Source organism: Hakea prostrata, chromosome 7 (assembly GCF_041222555.1).
Source record: "Hakea prostrata isolate BN-2017 chromosome 7, UWA_Hpros_2, whole genome shotgun sequence".
Classification (NCBI taxonomy): Eukaryota; Viridiplantae; Streptophyta; class Magnoliopsida; order Proteales; family Proteaceae; genus Hakea; species Hakea prostrata.
In genome coordinates, this window is record NC_142606.1 from 67,613,610 (window position 1) to 67,633,519 (window position 19,910).

Consider the following 19,910-nt stretch of genomic DNA (forward strand, 5'->3'; position numbering starts at 1 on the left):
ACGTAGATCAAATAATTTTATAGGATGAATCCACAGATTTCATTCCACAACCAAACCTAATTTTATAAATTATAACTCTATAGTCAAATCTTTAGATATTTGAAATCTCGAGACTCATGTAACCAAACAGACCTAAAAGACTGTGGTACTGATGGGTTTTGCTTCTAGAAGTTGGGACTATCTGGTATAAGTGCTCTGTGCTCTGCAAGTGTGGCTGTTGTAACTGTCAGCATCTCCATTTTCCCCTTAGATCTAGCTTTGGTTTATCATGAACTCTGATTCGCCGAAACTAACGCCATGGAAGGTATATATCTTTGCCTCTTCTTGGTTTTCCTTCGTTGCTTGTAATTTTCTTGGTGGAATGTAATGGTTGAGATTGATTGATATTTTCTCAAATAAACCCCTAGAAACCATCTTGGATTAATGGGATCTTACAGTTGATAGTATGGGCTTCCTTCTTCTTCTTCTTTTTTTAGCAGGAAGCTTCAATCCATAAACACCGATCTTATTTTTCTTTCCCCTTCTTCTAATCCAGAATTTGGAGATGGACCACGGCTTTCTATCTGGTGAAGTAAAGGGCATTGTCATAGCATCCTTCCCTGGCTTCGATGTTTTGTCTGCTCTTCAATCTCTAGGTATGTTTTATTGGATCCTTCCTTGTCTCTGATGTTTTAAACTTTTAATTGGAGAGAGACTATCAGGTTCTATCTCAGTAGGTCCAGAGAAAATATAAACCCTTTTAGTTCCTCATCGAAGGAGATGAAATTGAACACTAAAATTTGAGGAAATGCTCAGAAGACTAATCTCTTCAAAGGGAATAACAGTAGGAAATCCATTTCTCCCAACCACCATGGCAAAATTCCCCAAACTCAGAAATGACTCAAAAAACTAATCTCTTCAAAAGACAGAAGAAGAGGAAATTCATTCCTCCCAACCGCCATGGCAAAATCCCCCAAACTCAGCAAAGTTTAGTTCATTCATGAGTTATCTAAAAATGACTCATCTCTCTATTTTTAAATCTTTTCAATTTTTATTTTCAAGGAAGAAAGTTATAAAGCCATTCAAAATCTGAAGAGGCATGGACCATGATCGTGTAAGTTTCCTTGGACTTAACCATGCAGAGTTCTTTGGTCATGGATTTGCTCTAAAATGTGTCTATGATGGTCAAACACTAGCTATTGTATTTGTGCAAATTTGCTTTGCCTAATAAAAGGACACTATCTTGTGTGAAATCCTTAACTTGCAATTGGAGAAAGCTTCAGAACAATTGCCTTAGTTCCCTTCTAATGTTTGATAATCTAATCTCATAGGACTGAAGTCAAGGTCTGTTTTCTATTAGAAGTAATGAACACAAAGAATTTGCTTGTCTTCTTGCACCATAGTTTCAGGCCTAAATTTCCCATACAGTTGCTTTTGAGTTGCACCAACCTCTTTCCTCCTTTTGTAAAAGAGTTGAACAGATCAATATGAGGAGAATCCCCTAAACCTACCATTATCTGCAGGTCTGATCACCAGGTAAGTATATCTAAGATCTGCAACCTCCCAACTTAGAGACACATTCCTCTGTTTTTCTCTATAAATGGCATATATCTCTATCATTGTAATTCAACCTAGCTTGTTACCCACCTAGTCCACCAAGCCATACATTTTGAGGGTAAATCAATCAAAGACAGAGATGTAGAAATACCAGTTCATCTAACTGTTTCAAAGAATTCTAGATATGGTTTGCAGTTCCATTTCAAAATGTATGAAGCATTCTCTTCATAGCACTGGTTGTTCTCCCTTGATTTTCTACAGGATAGTCTTCATGCTCACACCCACAGATTTTGTGACCACACCTGCAAAGATGGAACTCAAGAGGAGAAGAAAATTTGTACTTTTGTAAAGGGTCAAATGAAGGAGAAGAAAATTTGTACTTTTGTCCAATTTACCATCCAAAACAAAATGAAGAAAAGCTACATACATATGGGGTCATAATGTCCGGCCTCTTCAAAGCTTGTTTATATTTCTGTACTATTCCCCTAGACCAAATACACGCCATCCAAACCCTTTGATCTCCTTACATGTTTGTGAAATTAATATTACTTGAGATAAAGACCTTCATCACATTGTTCCCCAAAAAGAAAATATTGAATTCTTCATTTGATCATATTCTTTCGTGAACATCCAATGGTAAATTCATGCAACATTTGATGTTGCGAATCCAAATGAATAATTATGGATTTCTTTAATTTGAATGCATCATAGGTTAATTTCTTTTGTAATAAATGATAAGGAAAGAGAATGATCATTAAGATATGAAATGAAGGTTAAAATGCATAAACACTAAAAGATTCTAAGAAAAATTAATCATACTTTTCAGGGTGGTTTTGGGGATACGTCTTTTCAAAGCTCCGATGAAGAGGGGAGAAAAGAAAAGGAAAATTTGATCGGAGACTTTGAGAAGTTTATGAAAGTCTCTTTTTAATTTCTCATTTAATTTAACATTATAAGAATTCAATGAAGTCTACATCCTGTAATTAGTCCGATTAAGCTTGATTATGGTGACCCAACTATGGACTGTAAACCAACGCGGCCTAACATGGTCCACGATTGGACCAGACAAAATACTTAACAGGCCGTACTGAGTCCAATTGTTTTGGCTGATAGCCCAACTAGAAAAGATGTTTACAAGTATATCCCATGCTTTTGATTTAAGCAATTACATTTAAGTTTGATGATGTGGCAAGCATCTAAGGGTAGCATGGTTCTAAATCAAACTATTGCAATAGAAAAATTCTAACGGATTTATGGATGAAATCAAATATGCAGTATTTACAGATAAAGGTATTCGGTTATTGGGGAACAATCAATATATTTCTAATGTCGAATCAGGATCAACTAGGACAGAAATAAAGCATTGGGTCGAACTCTTCTTTGGTGTCAAGGTAATAGCTATGAATAGTCATCGACTCTCGGGAAATGGTAGAAGAATGGGACCTATTATGGGACATACAATGCAGAGGGGCTTTTTCATGGAATCTGATTGTACAGTGGCGGACCTATGAAGGGGCCGGAGGGGGCCATGGCCCCTCCCGGATTTTTAAAAAATTTATGCATATTCCCTTAATTCTTTTAATTTTTTCGGTTTTTTCTCTTCCCACATGTGAAATGTCACTATTTGCCCCCCCCCCCAATATTGTGAACAGTTTTTAAAGATAAAATGATGGGCATAAATGTCAATCCTGATAAAAAAAACTAATTCATCAATCCCTATTTGTTCTCTCCTCTCTTCTCTCTCATCTTTTCTTCCTATTTATTCTCTTCTGTTTCTATAAATGTGGGTTAAAGGAAATTGTTGAAAAAAAATCTTATTAGGTATTTAAAAATCAAAATGTTATTTCTAATTAAAAACTAATTCTTCAATCCCTATTTATTCTCTTCCCTTTCTATAAGCGTGGCTTAAGAAAATTTGGAAAAAAATATACTCCACAATTAGGTCTCTTTCTCTTTCTCAATTTATTTATTTTTTTCTTTTTTTGTTATTCTTTTTAATTTGATTTTGTCTATAGTTAGTAGGTAACTAACTACCATTGATTTGCATCTATTACCTAAAAAAGAATTTGGTTTACATCTCTTACCAAAGAAAATTTTGGTTTGCATCTAACTTTTTAGGATTGAAGTCATGTGTATATTTTTTTATATTATTGCTTTAATTTTACCTATATTTTGTCGGGAAAAAAAAATATCATTATCAATAATTTATCATTTTTTCAAATATGTGTGGGCCCCACAAAATATATGTGGTCTATTCTTTAATTTAATAAAATAATTTAGAGTTGCGACCCCAAAAGGAAAGGTTATCTGACTTTCATTTTTCGGCCCCTCCACTATTGTATCCTGGGTCTGCCACTGATTGTACTCCTTTCAGAGTTGCAATCATCTCGCAATGGGGGGAGCACAAAGTGCTCTCCGACGGCTTCTCGACCATAAAAACAGTAGGGCCCACAAATGAAAAACACTTTTTGGAAAGGGAAAAAAAAATCAAAATTTCACCTGTGGGCCTCACTGTGTTTTTGTAGTTGGAAAGCTGTATTTGTGCTCTTCCACGTGGAGATGATCCCAACTTCTCCTTTCACACCTTTCCATCACATGTTTTAAATAAAGGCCCCACCTAAACATGTGCTGGATCCGGACGTTTCATGTGTTGGGGCAGTTTCTTTGTGCTTCCAGTGGCGTTTCTTTTCCAAAAATATAAATTAAGGCAAATGTAAATCTCTTGAGGGTATACGGTGGGATTGGTCGCATGATGCTGACGTGGCTATCGTACCATAGGTCCCACAGTCAGCTATACCATAAGTGGGGCCACCTATAAAACTGATGTTTTTCCACACATGCACTCGGTAATTTCCATCTCTCTCCCTCCCTCCCTGTAAGTGCTTTCCGCGACTGTTCCGGTCTCAGTCACTCTGCTCGCGAAGATCACTGAACGTCAAATTGTATTTCTCTTCTTCCATTTTGAATTCTCTTCAATCCGCAAAACCTAATTCACTACGACTCTCACTTCGCGCTGCTTTGTGGTAAGCTTCGTTATTCATCAATGCTCTGTTTTTTTTTCTTTCTTTCTTTTTCTGAAATGGATTCGCTAATGTCCTTCCAATACCGTTGTTTAGTTTGCATGTATCGTTAGCGCATTTTGAAGCTATTTTTGGTTTGAATTCTCTTCAATCCGCAAAACTAATCCATTATTCGCTTTTGACGACTCTCACTCCGCGCTGCTCTGTGGTAAGCTTCGTTCAGTTCATCAATGCACTTATTTTCCTTTGCTTGTTTTTCTTTGAAATGGATTCACTAATGCACTTCCAGGTTCCAATACCATCCTTTAGTTTGCAAGTATCGCCAGCTCAATTTGGAGCTATTTTTTGGTTGTGAATTTGATTTTTATCTTCTTTTTTTTCGTGTATCCACTCGTTGTTCTTCCATTTCATGCAGGTATTACTTGTAATACTTGTTAATAGTCTACAGTTCATAGTTTTAGGTCCACCAATGATCATTAGATATGAATATCATCATTTGAATAATGGAATTGGAGCTGCACGTGGCATTTTTATATTAATTAAAAGTGAAGAATTTTGCCCAATTAGTTAGCATGTATTGAAGTAGAGTTAGTGCGTTAATCTATACACCATCGCATAGTCTTATTTTCCAATTGTGTGTCCTCTTTAAACCTTGTTTTTAATCAACGAATGAAATGTCAATCTTGGGAAGGTGTTTTTCTTACTGTGGTGGTTGTTTTGAGGTCTTAGGTTATTTTGGAGCTTCTGCTACAACTGGGCTGAGGTATTTTTGTCCCAAATGATTTATCTTCTAGTTAGGTTCCTTAGATTGCTAATAATAATTGCAGCAGAGTTAGTGATAAATTTAGCTTATCAATTTTCTGCTATTTTTTCTGATTTTCTTTATGGTTATTCTTACTAGTTGCCGCTGCTGCTACTGCTTTTCTTGAGTTACATGCAATTTCCTTGGTTGCTTTGTTTTTTTCCCTCTTGGGGCAAAATCCTTGGTGTGCAATGACTGGAGCTTTATATTGCACTGTAATATATTGTCCTGTTTCTGAAAAGAAAAGACTTATCACCATCACCATCAACATCATCATTCTCATTATCATTACTGCTATAATTACTTCCATGACAAAAATGTCGGCAACAGAACATGCATAATGATAATAATGACAATGGCCGTAGCAATATGTACAGCAAAATATTGCAAACATATTGCTAAAAACATTATAAATAAGAAAAGCCTCAGCCGAATTATTGTTATTGTTATCACCGTTGTTGTTGTGATAACCCTAATAACGATATGAACCATTACAATGATAAACAGGGTGACTCCTTGGTGCAGATAAAAAGCTTGGGCTGCCAGAGTGACGGCCTGGTTTTGAGTTTGAGGGTGCCAGCTTCATGCAAAACTGCTGTAGATTAGGGCCAACTCCAGGTCAACCCGCTCAGGATACCGTCAAAGTGGATTGTGCACTAGGACCGCAATTTCTTTTGGCCAATATGTCACTGTCACTATTGTTAGACTTTCTACTTCAGTGTGGAGATGATTACGTCAGCATTAAAGTTGAGATGAAGGTCTAAATCCAATTGGAATCTGGTTCTCCAAATCCTATCTTAGCCCAAATATCCCAAATTAATCTGCCTTTCATCAATTCCCGTAGGCACCCTTAATTTGTAATTGCCTTTGACAAGAAATCTCATTGACTAGTTGTTATTACTTTTCACTTGATAATTGTAGCAACTCTGTAGTAGTTCAGGCTTCCATGTCACCTTTCATTTGCTAATTTTTGGAGACCATTTATGAGGGATATATCATCATAAATGCTATAAAAAATAGAATTCATTTTAGTAACTCAAACTTCCATGCAAGTTGATAACTGACAATACATGTAGTTATTCATCGAAAAAAGTTAAGGAAAAAACAACAACGTTTGAAGTTAAATTACACCTGGAAATGGTTAGGTTGCTCCATTGTGACCAAGCGGTTACAAGTTTGAGTTTGGAAATAGCCTTTCTGTGAAAGCAGGGGTAAGGCTGCATACATATGACTCTCTGTAGACCCTGTGGCGGTGGGAGCCTCGTAAACTGGTTGTGCCCGCCTGTTTTTAAAATTAAATAACACTTGATGAATATTTTACCCTTGTGTAAGCTGTAAGGTCTTTCAATTTTCTCTTGTATAAGTCTGACAGAGAACAAATTTATAGACAGAAGGTGAATAGTTAACATGTGTACACATAGTATTAACTCTTGTGAATCTTGTCGAAATTTCAACCTTACCAAATGAGATGACTGGTCGAAATAAAAATGGACCTGAAATCGACCAAAAATTCAAAAAATTTAGTTGAATTCTCAGAAATTTCAGTAATTTTGGTCGAAATCTCGGGAACTTTGGAAATTTAGTGCGCCCCCCACTCATAAGGATGTACTAAACCAATTTTTCTGACGGCATCTTCTCGTACCCAACTTACCATCCATATGTGGTACCAGTGCCGTTATATGACTTATAACAACAGTGGATCAAGGGGTTTCTTCACAATTTGGTGATCCATATCCTATTACAGGTACTCAAAAAACAATGCACACTAGATCCGTCAAACTTCATGGAGTATTAAACAACTGTGTAAGACTTTAGGAGAGTATGATGCGATGATGTCCTTGAAAATATGTACTTAATTATTATTAATCTTTGACATTTTGTAATGATGAGTCACTTCTTTACTTATTCAAAACTTTGAATGGCTTATTATTTGTGCTTTTGAGATCTTAATCAATCTATAAACATGTAAATATACATGAGGATTCAACAGTATATTGCCAATCAAGGGTGAATACAAAACACCTATTTAGTTGTAATTTGATCATTTAAATGTGTGAGTATTGCTTAAAAATAGGGTTTCCATTAATGTGAATTTATACATCTAGAATGTTTAGATGTGAGAGAATACATTCAGATTTGACCTCATGCCAGCAAGCAAGAGTGCAAATCTAAAAGACCATTATGGCTTGTTTCTTAACCAAACAAACCATGGATATATGTTTATAGGCCTTAAAATAGGCTGGCCCAGGAAGAATCAGACCCAAGAAATGGCTAAAACCTACCTAAACCTGGTAGACTCTGTACCCGATTTTGGCGAGATTTTGGTTGGAATCTCAGTATCTTGGTGGTATCTGCATGGTCAAGATACCAAGACAAGATGAGATCTTCAGTTATGTTTTTACATGCATAAATACATATTGTATGAATAAAGCAACCTATGATCCATCCCTCGGGTGGGGTAGATGGAACTACTGCTTTTCTCTCGTGCACCCTGGCTTGTGCCAGAAGGACAGCTTCTTCTAGTTATCATATAAAAATTGCTTGAGGTATGGATCAATTGACTCTCTTGAGGTGGTTCATTCAGTAGTCCTTTTACTTGCTAATATATCCAGATACAGGAAACTAATTTAAGATAACATATAATGGGAAAGAAATTGAAATCATGTAAAAGCTTCTTTGTGTACCATGATCTTGATATTGATATTAATTACTGAGTTGTATTGACTTTGATCTGTAAATATATACAGTAAGACAATGCTGCAGCTGGATGCTATCATAGACGAAGCTGATGATGGTAAATATGGCGTAAAGCTTTTCTTGTCAGACATACTTTCAGTAATTGTGGTCCTATAGGTGAAGGTGGCTCTTATATGGAAGAATCTGAAGAAAGTAAATAGGAAGTGAAGTTTTTTCATGTGAGCTGTTGATAGTTGTGGTTCTAGAACTGAACGTGACTCTGTGTGTGCCGTTAGAAATCACATTCTAGAGGCATAAGAGATTCTACTTCCATAACTTTCTCTTGTGTGATATGGTCAAATAGCTACAATGAGGCAGGCACAGTTTGTGATGACTTAAAAATCTTGTGCAGTTCTTTTTTAGGTTTATTTTTGGTAACTAGATATTAAAGGGGAACTAATCATTTATCCATAGACAATCCTAAAGTTTCCCGAAATCAAGCATCTGTCTTTAGGTAAAAATTGCATTTATGTAAGGTGCCTGAATGACATCTTCGCCTAAATGGGACATTTTTAGTTAAGACAAAAGAAAAAAAAAAGATTTGCTTTGGTCATGGGAAAATCTCTCTTGAATTTTTGTTTACTATAGTTTGATGGTAACAGGATGACACCAGGGAGGAAGTTTATGTGGTGCTAACACAGTATCATTAAAGGACATATATTAGGTGTGGGCAGCTTTGCCTTTTTCTTATTTCAAATACCTGTAAGCTTTTTGTTTTTATTTTTCCCCATATATTTTATAAGGATCCAGAAAACTAAAAGAAAACCATCCTAGGCAACTACACCTCAAATTTGTGGAACCTTTTTTTTTTTTTTTTAATAATATTTGTGCTATTAGGAGCAGTTTTTCAAGTTTTCTCCTTTATACTTTAGAAGGGCACAGATAACAAAATGGCAATCACCCTGGGCAACTGATACATCAAACTTCTGCAAACTTTTTTCAAATATTTGTTCTATAAGGTGCATATTCTAAAATTTGTTTCATTTGATTCACCTAAATGAACAAGTTAACTTTATCTTCTGAAGTCAAACATAGAATTCTCCAAACAAGTAAAATTGTGTACCCTTGAGCAGTGTACTTGGATTATTTTAAGGAGTTTACACTTTGGGAACTTTGAGCTATTTGTTGGTCCTGTTGTCTTCAGTGCCAACCAGTTGTTATTGATTCCAGTTATGGGATGCAAATTGGAGAATTTTTTGCAATTTTGGTTGCTCTGATTACAGTTATTAGATTTTTTGCTTCTTTTTGCTCTCCTTTCTTTTACTTGAATTGGTTGGTCTTCTTTATTATTATTATTATCATCACTTCCATTTTGTGCTTTATTTCACGTGTAATCTGTGCTGTCTTTTTAGATTTCAAAGTTGGTCATTGTTTGCTGTTGTTAATTTTGTTGAGTAATACTTTGTTTTACTGGATCTCTAACTCAGAGCGCTTGGAGAAATTAATGCAATGGGCAAGTTTGATCCATCTTCTGGTAATGCTGATCGGCCAACTTTTGCTAGCACGCAGCGTGGGATGTACACAGCTGGTTATCTGGACGGATCAGGTAGCTCCCATGGGGGCATGGATAATCAAATCAGTTCTACTTTACCTAGCATGTCAACAAGTAGTTCTCCTGCAACTGAAGGGGAAGTGATGACTTTCCTCCATGGTTTGCCTTTCAACACAAAATTCATGCCAGTGGCTTTTTCTAGACAATTGGAAGTTGAAAGAGCTGTAACTTCTGCTCTTTGTGTTTCACAAGATGATCCTTCATCTCTATCTTTAAATGGCAGGCCTTTGCCTGCCTCCTCACATGAAAATATCAAAAGGGTGAGGAATAATCTCAGTGAGAGTTCGAATAGGGCAAGGTATTTGTTTCCTTTCCTCTTGATTGAATTTTAGTATTCTCTCCTGTGTAGTTTGTTAACCAAACATCTCATCAAACAGGGAACGGGTGAAAACCTTGGAAGAAGTTGTATCCAGGTTTGACATGTGCTTCCCAAGGATTGCAGCAAGGAAGAGATCTCTAGTAGATATGCCATTGAGTGACCGATCCACTGCATCATTACTCTGTGATCGGGCAGTCTTTGGAGGAAACATGGCTAAGTTGAGAACCGAGTATCATGTGATGGCAAGTAATGTTGATATTGATCCACAGAATCTAGAAGAAAGAAATCTAAGAACCAAAGGTGCTGTACCTAAAAGAGTTTGGACCTCTTTGGCAGATGTGCGGGTTTGTACACTTGACCTTGTTAATCCTATCTTACATTTAAAAAATATATATGTTTTGTTTCTGACTTTTCAGTATGTTGTATGGCATAGCCAGATTTACATTTGTTTTTCTCTGATGTTTCTTTGTTGAACATTTTTATTTCATTACTTAAGTCTGATTTGGTAGATTTCTTTTTCAAATTCATGGGGTGATTTCAATTTTTATAATCGTTTGATTTGATGTTTGTACCTTTTTTTCAGGGAATTAAAGAGAATTTCTGAAATAGTTGATAACACACTTAAATTTCTAAATTGAAATTGCATCCAATCTATTTTTGTGCTGCTCTTTAATGATCATATATTTCAATAGATTCAGACTAACACTTGCTTGGAAAAAGATAAAAACTTAAACCAAACTATGTTATTCTTCCTCTTGCCCATTCAACTGAACAGAAATCCCTATTCAGAAATAGGTGGTACCCGTTTGATTTTCAAATTTGGAATTACATCCACTCTGTTTTTTCACTGCTCTCTAGTGAGCACATGTTTCAATAGATTCAAAACATTGGCAATATCGATATTTGCTTTGTAAATCTTAAACCCTGGACAAAACCATGTTCATCTTCCTCTCGCCCATCTAACTGAACCAAAATAATATCATGAAATAGGTGATAACCCATCTAAATTTCAAAATTGAGGTTACATCTGCTTTATTTTTTGCACTGCTCTTTAATGAGCATGTCTTTCAAGTTTCGACAGATTCAAAACATTGGCAATGTCATTCACCAAAAAAAAGAAAATTGGCAACATCGACATTTGCTTGGTAAAAACTGAAAAACAAAACCATGTTTTTCTTCGTCTCACCACCCAACCAAACAGAAAATGCGAACTCCTTCTCCATCTCTCTTGCTGGACTTGTCCTTCTCAGGACTTCAAGAGTGGTCTTCAATGTCCTGCTCTCTCATACCCTGCATGCAGAAAAATGGTCATCCCTACCCTGTTGGTTGCAACACCTGCATCCCTGCTGCAACTCAATATCCCGCCTGCCCATGCATCGCCTCTCACCTGTACCACCTACAGCCTGTTGCACTTTCAAGTTTCAGCAACCAACCACAGCCACCAGTGAGGATCTTGCAGTCCGGTACCCTTCACAAAGTCTCCCACCTGAACTTTGTCCTCTTTATTTTTATGCGTGTCCCTGCTTAAAAACAAAGTGCAAACTTCAATAACCACTCTTTCTCACAGCACTTGCTATTGAAATCCATCAACACTACAGACACATCACAAGCTCGTGTATATCAGTCGGTCCTGATTTTGTGTCTTGTAAGAGTTTGAGACTGCCAACTAATTTGCCCCAAGCTTAGAGAGATTATTTTGGAGCCATACCTACTGAAGTATTGTATTCAGGGATGATAGGACCCTAGTATCGCTAGCGTATACTTGCAAAAATAAAAGGGAAACAGGGGATCACATGAGCACAGCCAAAAAGGGAACTAGATCTGTGACAGAGACTGTTGGACAGCTGGACCAACTGAAATAGAAACAACTGTACTGGCAAGAAGGAGGAAGGGAAACAACTGAATTGGGAACAACTGTACTGGCAATCATAGTACTACCAAGGAACAAATTTCGGTCGAAACCAGGATTTTAACCCAAGAAAAGGTCGAAATTTGTAGGTTTCGACCGGAATTTTGGTCGAAAATATGATTTTATTTATTTATTTCAACCCTAGGTTTCGAGCCTTATACGCCGTCATTTTCATCTGATTTCTTGCCTCCTACCTATTTAAAGCATAATAAACACAATGGAACTAGCATTTCGCCAAAAAAACCACTGAAAATTTATCATTCAAGTATACTAACAAATGACCGGATCCGACAAGTACAAAACTCTATTGAATACAGGCATAGAACCATCAACGTATATGAATTGTTTGATTGAATGGTTACATATACAACAAGTCAACAAAATAAAATGACCAACTAGATCAAGTGATGGTGTCTCACATATATTAAGGTGAAGCCCGTGTATCATATATACATATGTATTTTTCAAAATACATAATTTAGAAAATAATTAAAATAGAAAAATAGAAAAAAGGTAGAAAATAATAAAAATAAAAAAAGTTTAACTGAACACAATCATAGATTATAGTCCTAGGCTGAACATATATTAATTTCATGGCAATACAAGATCATTTAAAGCATGAACAAAATAAAAATAAAAGAAAGGGAACTTTGGAATTGTTGGGTATGGCTCAGGCTTCACATTCTATTATTGCCGGAGTTTTCTTTGTAGCTGTTGTGGCTTAGGAGGTGTTTGGAGGCAAAAGATAAGAAAAGAGGTGCTTGAAGGCAAAGGAGTCGTGGAAATGGGTTAGAAATCAACAAAAACTGAGGAAAAACAAGTTGGAATGTTGAAATAGTCGAAATTTTTGTCAAGATGGTTGAAACCTCCGAAATGGTTGAAATCTCCAAAATTCGTTTGAAACCTATAACTTTCCGAAATAATTGGATTTTTGTTTCGATTTTCAAAAATGCAGGCATTTCGGTCAAAATTTTGACAATTTCGATCGAAATTTCTTCTATGAGTACTACTTTTCAGCACTAAATTTCGTGGCAAAACAAAATCCTTATCGAAATCGAAAAGTTTGAAAAATTGCCAAAATCTCAGCGAAATTTTGTAGCAGTGCTTACTCTTATGACACTTTCTTTAATATGGGTTGGTTGTTTTATAAGGATGGTGATACCTACATAAGGGCAATATCCACTATACACAGCACTACATGGGTTCGATGACATGGGTTGAGTATGTCCACCATTCATAGAGGGAGGCCTACAGGGTTGAGACGATGGAATCACCAGAACACAACAATTATTATTAGGGTATTCATAGGTGTGATGTGTATTGTAAAATTGTAATTCGTTCATATACTATTATGTTATATGCTTAAACCGTTTTAACCTTGTACTACTAACTACTGACTTCTACACTTGTACTTGACTACTTGTATATTGAATTTTAGTTGTTGACTTTTTTGTTGCAGCTTAATGAAGATATTAATATTCTCTTGCATGATATCCATATTTACATTGTTAAAATTCATGTTCCATACTCCCAATTTTGCCTGTATATAGCTAGGTATGTATCTATCAAGAACACCATTGTGGGTTAGGTTTTAGGCAAAATAACACTCTTAGTGTGTTTATCTCAAATTAGGCTGCAAACTGAAAAGCAGGCCAAGATGACCCCCCCCCCAATCCACCAAAACTTAAGTTCAAAATCTGAATAAAAGATTCCAAAATTTCAGTCGTATCGGTACTGACTAAGATTACCGAAATTTTGTGCCTTGATGGCAAGGAGGAAGAATGGAGACAATTGAATTGGAAATGAGGGAGAATCAGCAGGAAAAAAACCGATAAAGAGAGGAAGGGAAGAAGGGTAATGGGGATTGGGTTACTGTTAGGAAAATCGCAATGCAGACCTTCCAAGGGAGAGCTATTGCTCTCGGACAGCTATAGGTGAAGAATGGAGCTGCTAAATGAATCTAATTCCTTTTGCTGGTCTATGAAAGTTTTTGTTCTGCTCTTGATTGATCGATTAATAAGGCTATTTCCTTCATCTTAACCTGATTTGATTCTGTGATTGCTGTGAGTTGCTGTGTCGATTGTAGAGTGCAAGTGTGAGGGAAGTAAGTCATTGTTAAGCTAGATTGGGAACCTAACATGGGATCCTTCCACAAGCTTGCAATGAGTCAAAGACATAATTGATGGTCTTTTCAATTTTCAATTTATTATAGTAAACATATTAAGGCTTTATTAATATTTGGAATTCAGAAATATGGTAGAATATACATTTCAATTGGTGGAATACATCTTGACATTGATCAAAGCAAGATGATGAATGTTTGCAGTTCTTTTTGGTAGTTTTTTATGTTTCTCTAAAGATGTTTTGGTTTTGGTGATTTTGATTTGAGGTTCCAATCCTCTAGAGAGAGAATCTATAGCCAGAAATTGGACTAGAAAGAGGAATTTTTATTCTTGGCACAATCGAAACAATTTTAATTTCTTGACCAAAAACTGCTTTGTTTGATTATTTCATGAAATCATTCACATGTACTCATTTCAACATTGAAATCAAAATCCTACCAAATCAGCACACTTTCTATATTTGTTGACTTTTGTACTGATGGTACTTTCAGTCATGATTTATCGGTTGATGTACAATTTGTGTAATTCTATAGTGCTTCCTGTAGTTACCGCTATGAATTATTTCCATATCCTATACATTGTTGTCAAACTTTGTCTCCCTGGATCATGAAGCATTATGATATATATTCATAATATATATGATTAACTGTTCTTAATTTTGTGATGTGTTTTTGTTATTTTTGCTTTGTTGATACTGATGTGTTCAAAAACAACCTTGTTCATTCCAAATATAGCCATGTTTGTTCTTTCATGTTTATCTGGTATCGACACAAATGTCGTTCTTATTTCATAGACATGAGTTTTAGTTTTGAATCATAAATTAGTTTTGCAATGTGGAAAAGAATTGGCTGAAACGTATGTACAAGAACTATATAGTTAGCATCTTTCAACATAAGCAAATGACTACCACACATAAGTGCTACATAGCAAAGAAGCATGGAGTGGATTTTGGTTCCGAGAATTCATATAAATAGACATGCTTTTCTTGTAATTTCACATGATTGCCTCTTCTTCCCCCTTCATTTATTCAGTTTTCCCTTGCTCTCATTTAGAGATTCACCCATTGCTATAACTGATGCAGATGGATGCACAGGCTAATGATGTTGCCAAGCCAACTGGGGCCCTGGACAAGGATAAAGAGACATTCAGATATTCTGATAGTGGTGCAGTGCTGTTTGAAGAGATACATCAGACATCAACTATTGGTCTGGATGGTTGGGAAAAGCCAAAGATGAGAAAGAAACGGTCTGGGATAAAGCCACAGGCTTCTACAGGCATGGTGCTGCCAAAACATGTTGATGGGGATCAGGATTCCAAATGGGCTCTGCAACAAAGGCTTCTTATGGAAGTGCGACCAGAGCTGAGTAAAGCTCATGGTTTCAGGTTTGAATCCTTGCAGTGCATAACTTATGCACGATGACCATTCTTTTTCCAGCACAAGAAGAATAGTCAACTATCATTCACATGTGATGTTATGACTGAGTCCCTGAAATACTCTTTGTCAGGCTTATTTTGTTTTTCTACCGAAGGATTTGAATTCAGATGTTTTTATATCTAAAATTGTCTCATCTATTTTAGTGTGACTGAAACTTCTGTTTCTTTTTAATTTTGATAGACAATATTCTCTTTGGATCTTTGGTAGAACCTATGAATCTATCAAAAGTAGCACATCCTACTTTCACCACGGTTAGAGTCTAGACTTATTGACTTGGTCTTTGGTATTTTGATGCCTTATGCTGAAAGTTTTTATTTTGTTGAAGTGAATTACGCCAGCACGTCCAACACCATTCTATGCTAGAATGTTTCCATTTCTTTGAATGATGGAAAATTTTAACCTAAGAACTGCATGCAAATAAGATAATGGAAAAGATTGATGGTGCAATATGAATACATACTGTGACAGCCATAATCACCATCCTTATAAACTTAAATAATATAAGATTCAAATTGGCTTACGATCCATATCGAAGCCTATTCTTTTACTCATTTGCTAGCAAGGTAGCTGAATTTTTTTTGGAGGTAAACTTGTTTATATTGTTTACCACCCTAATGAGAATTTGGAACAAACTGTTCCTTGTGATGTAAGCAGGGTTGAACCCCCCAATAACTGGGCACAAAAACCCAGACCCAAAAGGTCCAATCTGAAGCTGTCCGAATACCTCAGAGGTACTTTGGTCATTTTCCAGCCCTTTTGGGGCTTAAAAGGGGTCTGGTTGGAACCCTCCCAATCCAAGGGTCATGGATCTATCTTTATTTTTTATTTTTTTATTTGGAATAGTATTTTATGAGTTATGATAGAATCCTATATAGTGTGTAAATCCTAATTGGCAAGTGAGATTCCTTTGGATAATTAACTTTAATATTGCAAGTTGTTTTTCTTTAAAATTTATTTATTTGTGGGTTATCATTTATTCAACGGAGACCTATAAATGCTCCTATTCGGAGAAGTGATATAATTCATATTGAAAGAACTAGAAGAGCTAGGGGTAGACCTAAGATAACCTTAGGAGAAGTGGTGAGAAATGATATGTATAGCTTAGGCCTTGTATCTAGCATGGCCTCGAACAAAACTGATTGGAGGGCAAGAATCCATGTAGCCGACCCCATTTAGTTGGGACAAGGCTTATTGTTGTTGTTGTTGTTGTTGTATTTATTGAGTTTTAAGGGCGATCTAGTCTATAAAGGATTCCCTAGTTTAGTCAAGTTATGTTTACAAGTTAGCAAAGTTAGCGTATAACTCTTTCCCTCCAACCATAAATAGCCAATCCTACTTCATCATAAAGGGAGTTGAAGTGATGAACAAAATTTTCTGTTAGGAGGCAAACAAGGGCGTGGTCTTCTTGAGAGGGCCACGATGGATTTAGAAAGAGTTTCTTCTTCAATTTCAGCAATCAATCTTCAAGTTCCAACAGCTTCTTCAACTACAGCAGCTTCCCAACCTTATCCAAGTAAGTACAGCAACCATGGTCCCCTTCCCCCTTCTTCTCTCTCACCCGCAACCCTCCCTCACCCTTCTTTCTTCTTGCGCAGACCTTCCAACCCCTCTAAAACCCTAAGGCACCCTCCCCAACCCCTTCTACATTTTGTGCTCCCCTCCTCTTTTCTTTTATTCTCCCCCTCTTCTTGGATCTTGTGGCAGTTCTGAAATTTTAGAACAAGGAAAGAAAAAAAGAATAGAAAGAAGAAAGGAAAGAAAAACAAAGAGAAGAGAGAAAGAAGGCAAGATCAAGAATCAAAATTCTTGAAGATTTCCAAGAATCCGTTACCTACACAAATGTAAGTTTCCCCATTCCCCCATCCCTAATTGTTACCCTCTTATCTCCCTCCCATGAGTTGTGTTGAAGTTTGGGATGTTATTGTACATGTGAACAGTGTTATGCCATTTTTCTTTCTTTCCTTTTTAGATATGCTACTCTACTTTCTATTTCCAATATAGGAATCTTGCTACATAAGTTGGGATTTTCTAGAAAGCATACTTTCTATTTTCTGTTAGTTACTAATTTCAGAACTTTCCCTTTTCAGTACTTTCTATTTTGGACAAATTTTAGGAGTTAGAAGACTAGAAAGTTCTATCTATAAGTTGTACTCTTTATTTCCTTTTTTAGAGGGCAAGATGGCTTGCTTCTCAAGTTGTAATCTATACAATTTTTATATATTCCTTTTTTATATAAGTTGTACAATTTATATATATATAAATAAGAGGCTGCGATTCTAGGAGTCTAAGCTAGAATCGTAGGCTTATGTGATTCCTATCAATTCTTCTTGTTATTGCACTATTTTGGTTGATTAAAGTTTATTTTCTAACATGGCATCAGAGCTTTTTTAATCAAAATAGTGTTGTTCTCAAGTATTCTCTTCTGAAGTTCTCTTTCAGTGTTCCTCTCTTTGGTGCACAGCCACCTACTGCTATACTTATTTTATAGTTAGATCAGATGAATATATAAACTGATCTATTCTATTACTCACCTCTTACTTATCCCATAACTTGATTGATTATTTTGATTTATTATTTTATGCAGTTTTACATCTTTCTGCAGATATGTTTTTCATTGCAAACACCTATTCGATTCTATGTTGCAGAATTTTTTTGCTATTCTTCTTCAAGTTTTGATGCGCAACCACTTGTTGCTGTAAATAATGTGCTACTTAGTTCAGGTTTGATTATGTAAACTGATCTCTTCTAGCTATTATTTGTATTTAGTTCCAAAACTTGGATCAATTTTGGAAATAGCTAAGTTCCAAAACTTGGATCAGATTTGGAAATAGCTACATCTTCTTTTCACTTTTCAGTTTCCATTATGCAGATTTTTTTTCTTCTTCTGCTTGTTTCTGCATACTACAGAATTGTATTTTTCCATATCATGATTTGGTTTGGTGTGATTCATAGTTGGTTCAGTCTTGGTTCAGTTTTGGCTCACGTTTAATTGGTCCAGTCTTCATTCATAGCTGGTTCAGTCTTTGTCAGGTTATTTCTATTTCTTACCTCCTATTAAAGTCTTATTCAATTTTGGGTTCGATTCTTGTTCTATTCCTGATTGACATTATTCTCCCTGTCCTATCTTTAATTCCACATTCTATATCCATGTTTTCTTTAATTACCCATCTCTCTTATACTATATTTAGGATATATAATCTTGTCAAGTGTTTTCCCTTCCAAGTCTGTCCTCCATTTATAAATTTAGTTCCTTCATGTCCATCACTTCCTTATTTACAAATAGCCTCTTGAAAAATCTGATTTATTACAGAATTGCCATTGAGCTTATATATTTGCCCGTAAATACCAGTAACCTCCTGAAAAATTATGGTTTATTACAATGTTGCCATTATCTTAATCTACCATGGGGAGTGTTTGGAAGTTGTTTCTTGGATTTAGACATGCTAAAAGAATAAAGATTTTATCTACCATAAAGGTCTCATTGGAAATTGTTGTTTGGGATCTTTTTTTTATATTGGATGTTGGTTGTCATTAATTATCCACGTGTAATGCTACACATGAGGGGGAGAATGGTACCTTATTCTATATATACTCAAGATGTGCTGAAGGATATTATTTGTGAAGATCTTTGTCCTCAACTTATGGCATTCTACAACAATATCATTACCTACCTTTACCTATATTGTCCTTTACCTAACTACTTGGTCTATAGTAACCCATACAATCTCCTACCTTACCTACTTGGTCCGTAGTAACTTATACCGTCTTTTACCTACCTACTTAGTCTGTAGTAACTCATATTACCTTACCTACTCCACAATAACCTATACGGTCTTTTACCTACCTACTTGGTCCACAATAATCAATACTTGCTTTTATCTACCCATACTTTACCAACTACTTGCCTTCCTGCGAAGTGCTTATATGAACATTGGAGCTATAATTTTGAAGATTTAATATTCCTCCCTACTACTGGCATTATGTGGATGATGCCTTTCATGTTATTATACTTACGGACTTTGTTCGTCTTAAATATCATGTGGATGGTGCCTTTCATGCTGCTATACTTATGGACTTTGTTAGTCTTCAATATCGTCGATTGTTCTCATTATTTGATGGATTATTCGATATGAAGAATTAAAGATTTTTTTTTAAGTTGGTGTTGATTATCGTTAGGGTGAAGTTCTCTAAGTGTTCATTAACGCCTGTATTGCTACACATTCAAGATTGGTGCTATCTTTCAGGTTTATTCTTATTGTGCAAGTTGAAGTTTTCTTTCTGTATACTCCAGCTTGAGGGGGAGTGTTGAAGTTTGGGCTGTTACTGTTCACGTGAATAGTGTTATGCCATTATTCCTTGTTTCCTTTTTAGATATGCTACTCTACTTTCTATTTCTAATGTAGGCATCTTACTACACAAGTTTTGGGAGTTTCTAGAAAGCATAATTTCTATTTTCTGTTAGTTACTAATTTCAGAAC

General features: G+C 35.8%; 1 protein-coding gene and 1 long non-coding RNA gene across 2 annotated transcripts in view; both read left to right on the forward strand.

Moving 5' to 3' along the window:
• The first annotated feature begins 233 nt into the window (after positions 1-233).
• On the forward strand, positions 234-2,168 carry LOC149011794 (uncharacterized). Its single transcript, XR_016174679.1, has 4 exons — positions 234-304; positions 536-635; positions 1,042-1,093; positions 1,798-2,168. It is a non-coding gene; the product is annotated as an uncharacterized LOC149011794 (long non-coding RNA).
• A 7,375-nt stretch (positions 2,169-9,543) lies between these two features.
• The window catches only part of LOC149011795 (uncharacterized), a 47,314-nt gene continuing 36,947 nt past the window's right edge, over positions 9,544-19,910 (forward strand). The window contains exons 1-3 of the mRNA XM_089162769.1: positions 9,544-9,944; positions 10,024-10,309; positions 15,079-15,380. Coding sequence (XP_089018895.1) covers positions 9,544-9,944; positions 10,024-10,309; positions 15,079-15,380 — 989 coding nt within the window. The remainder of the gene's footprint in view (positions 9,945-10,023; positions 10,310-15,078; positions 15,381-19,910) is intronic.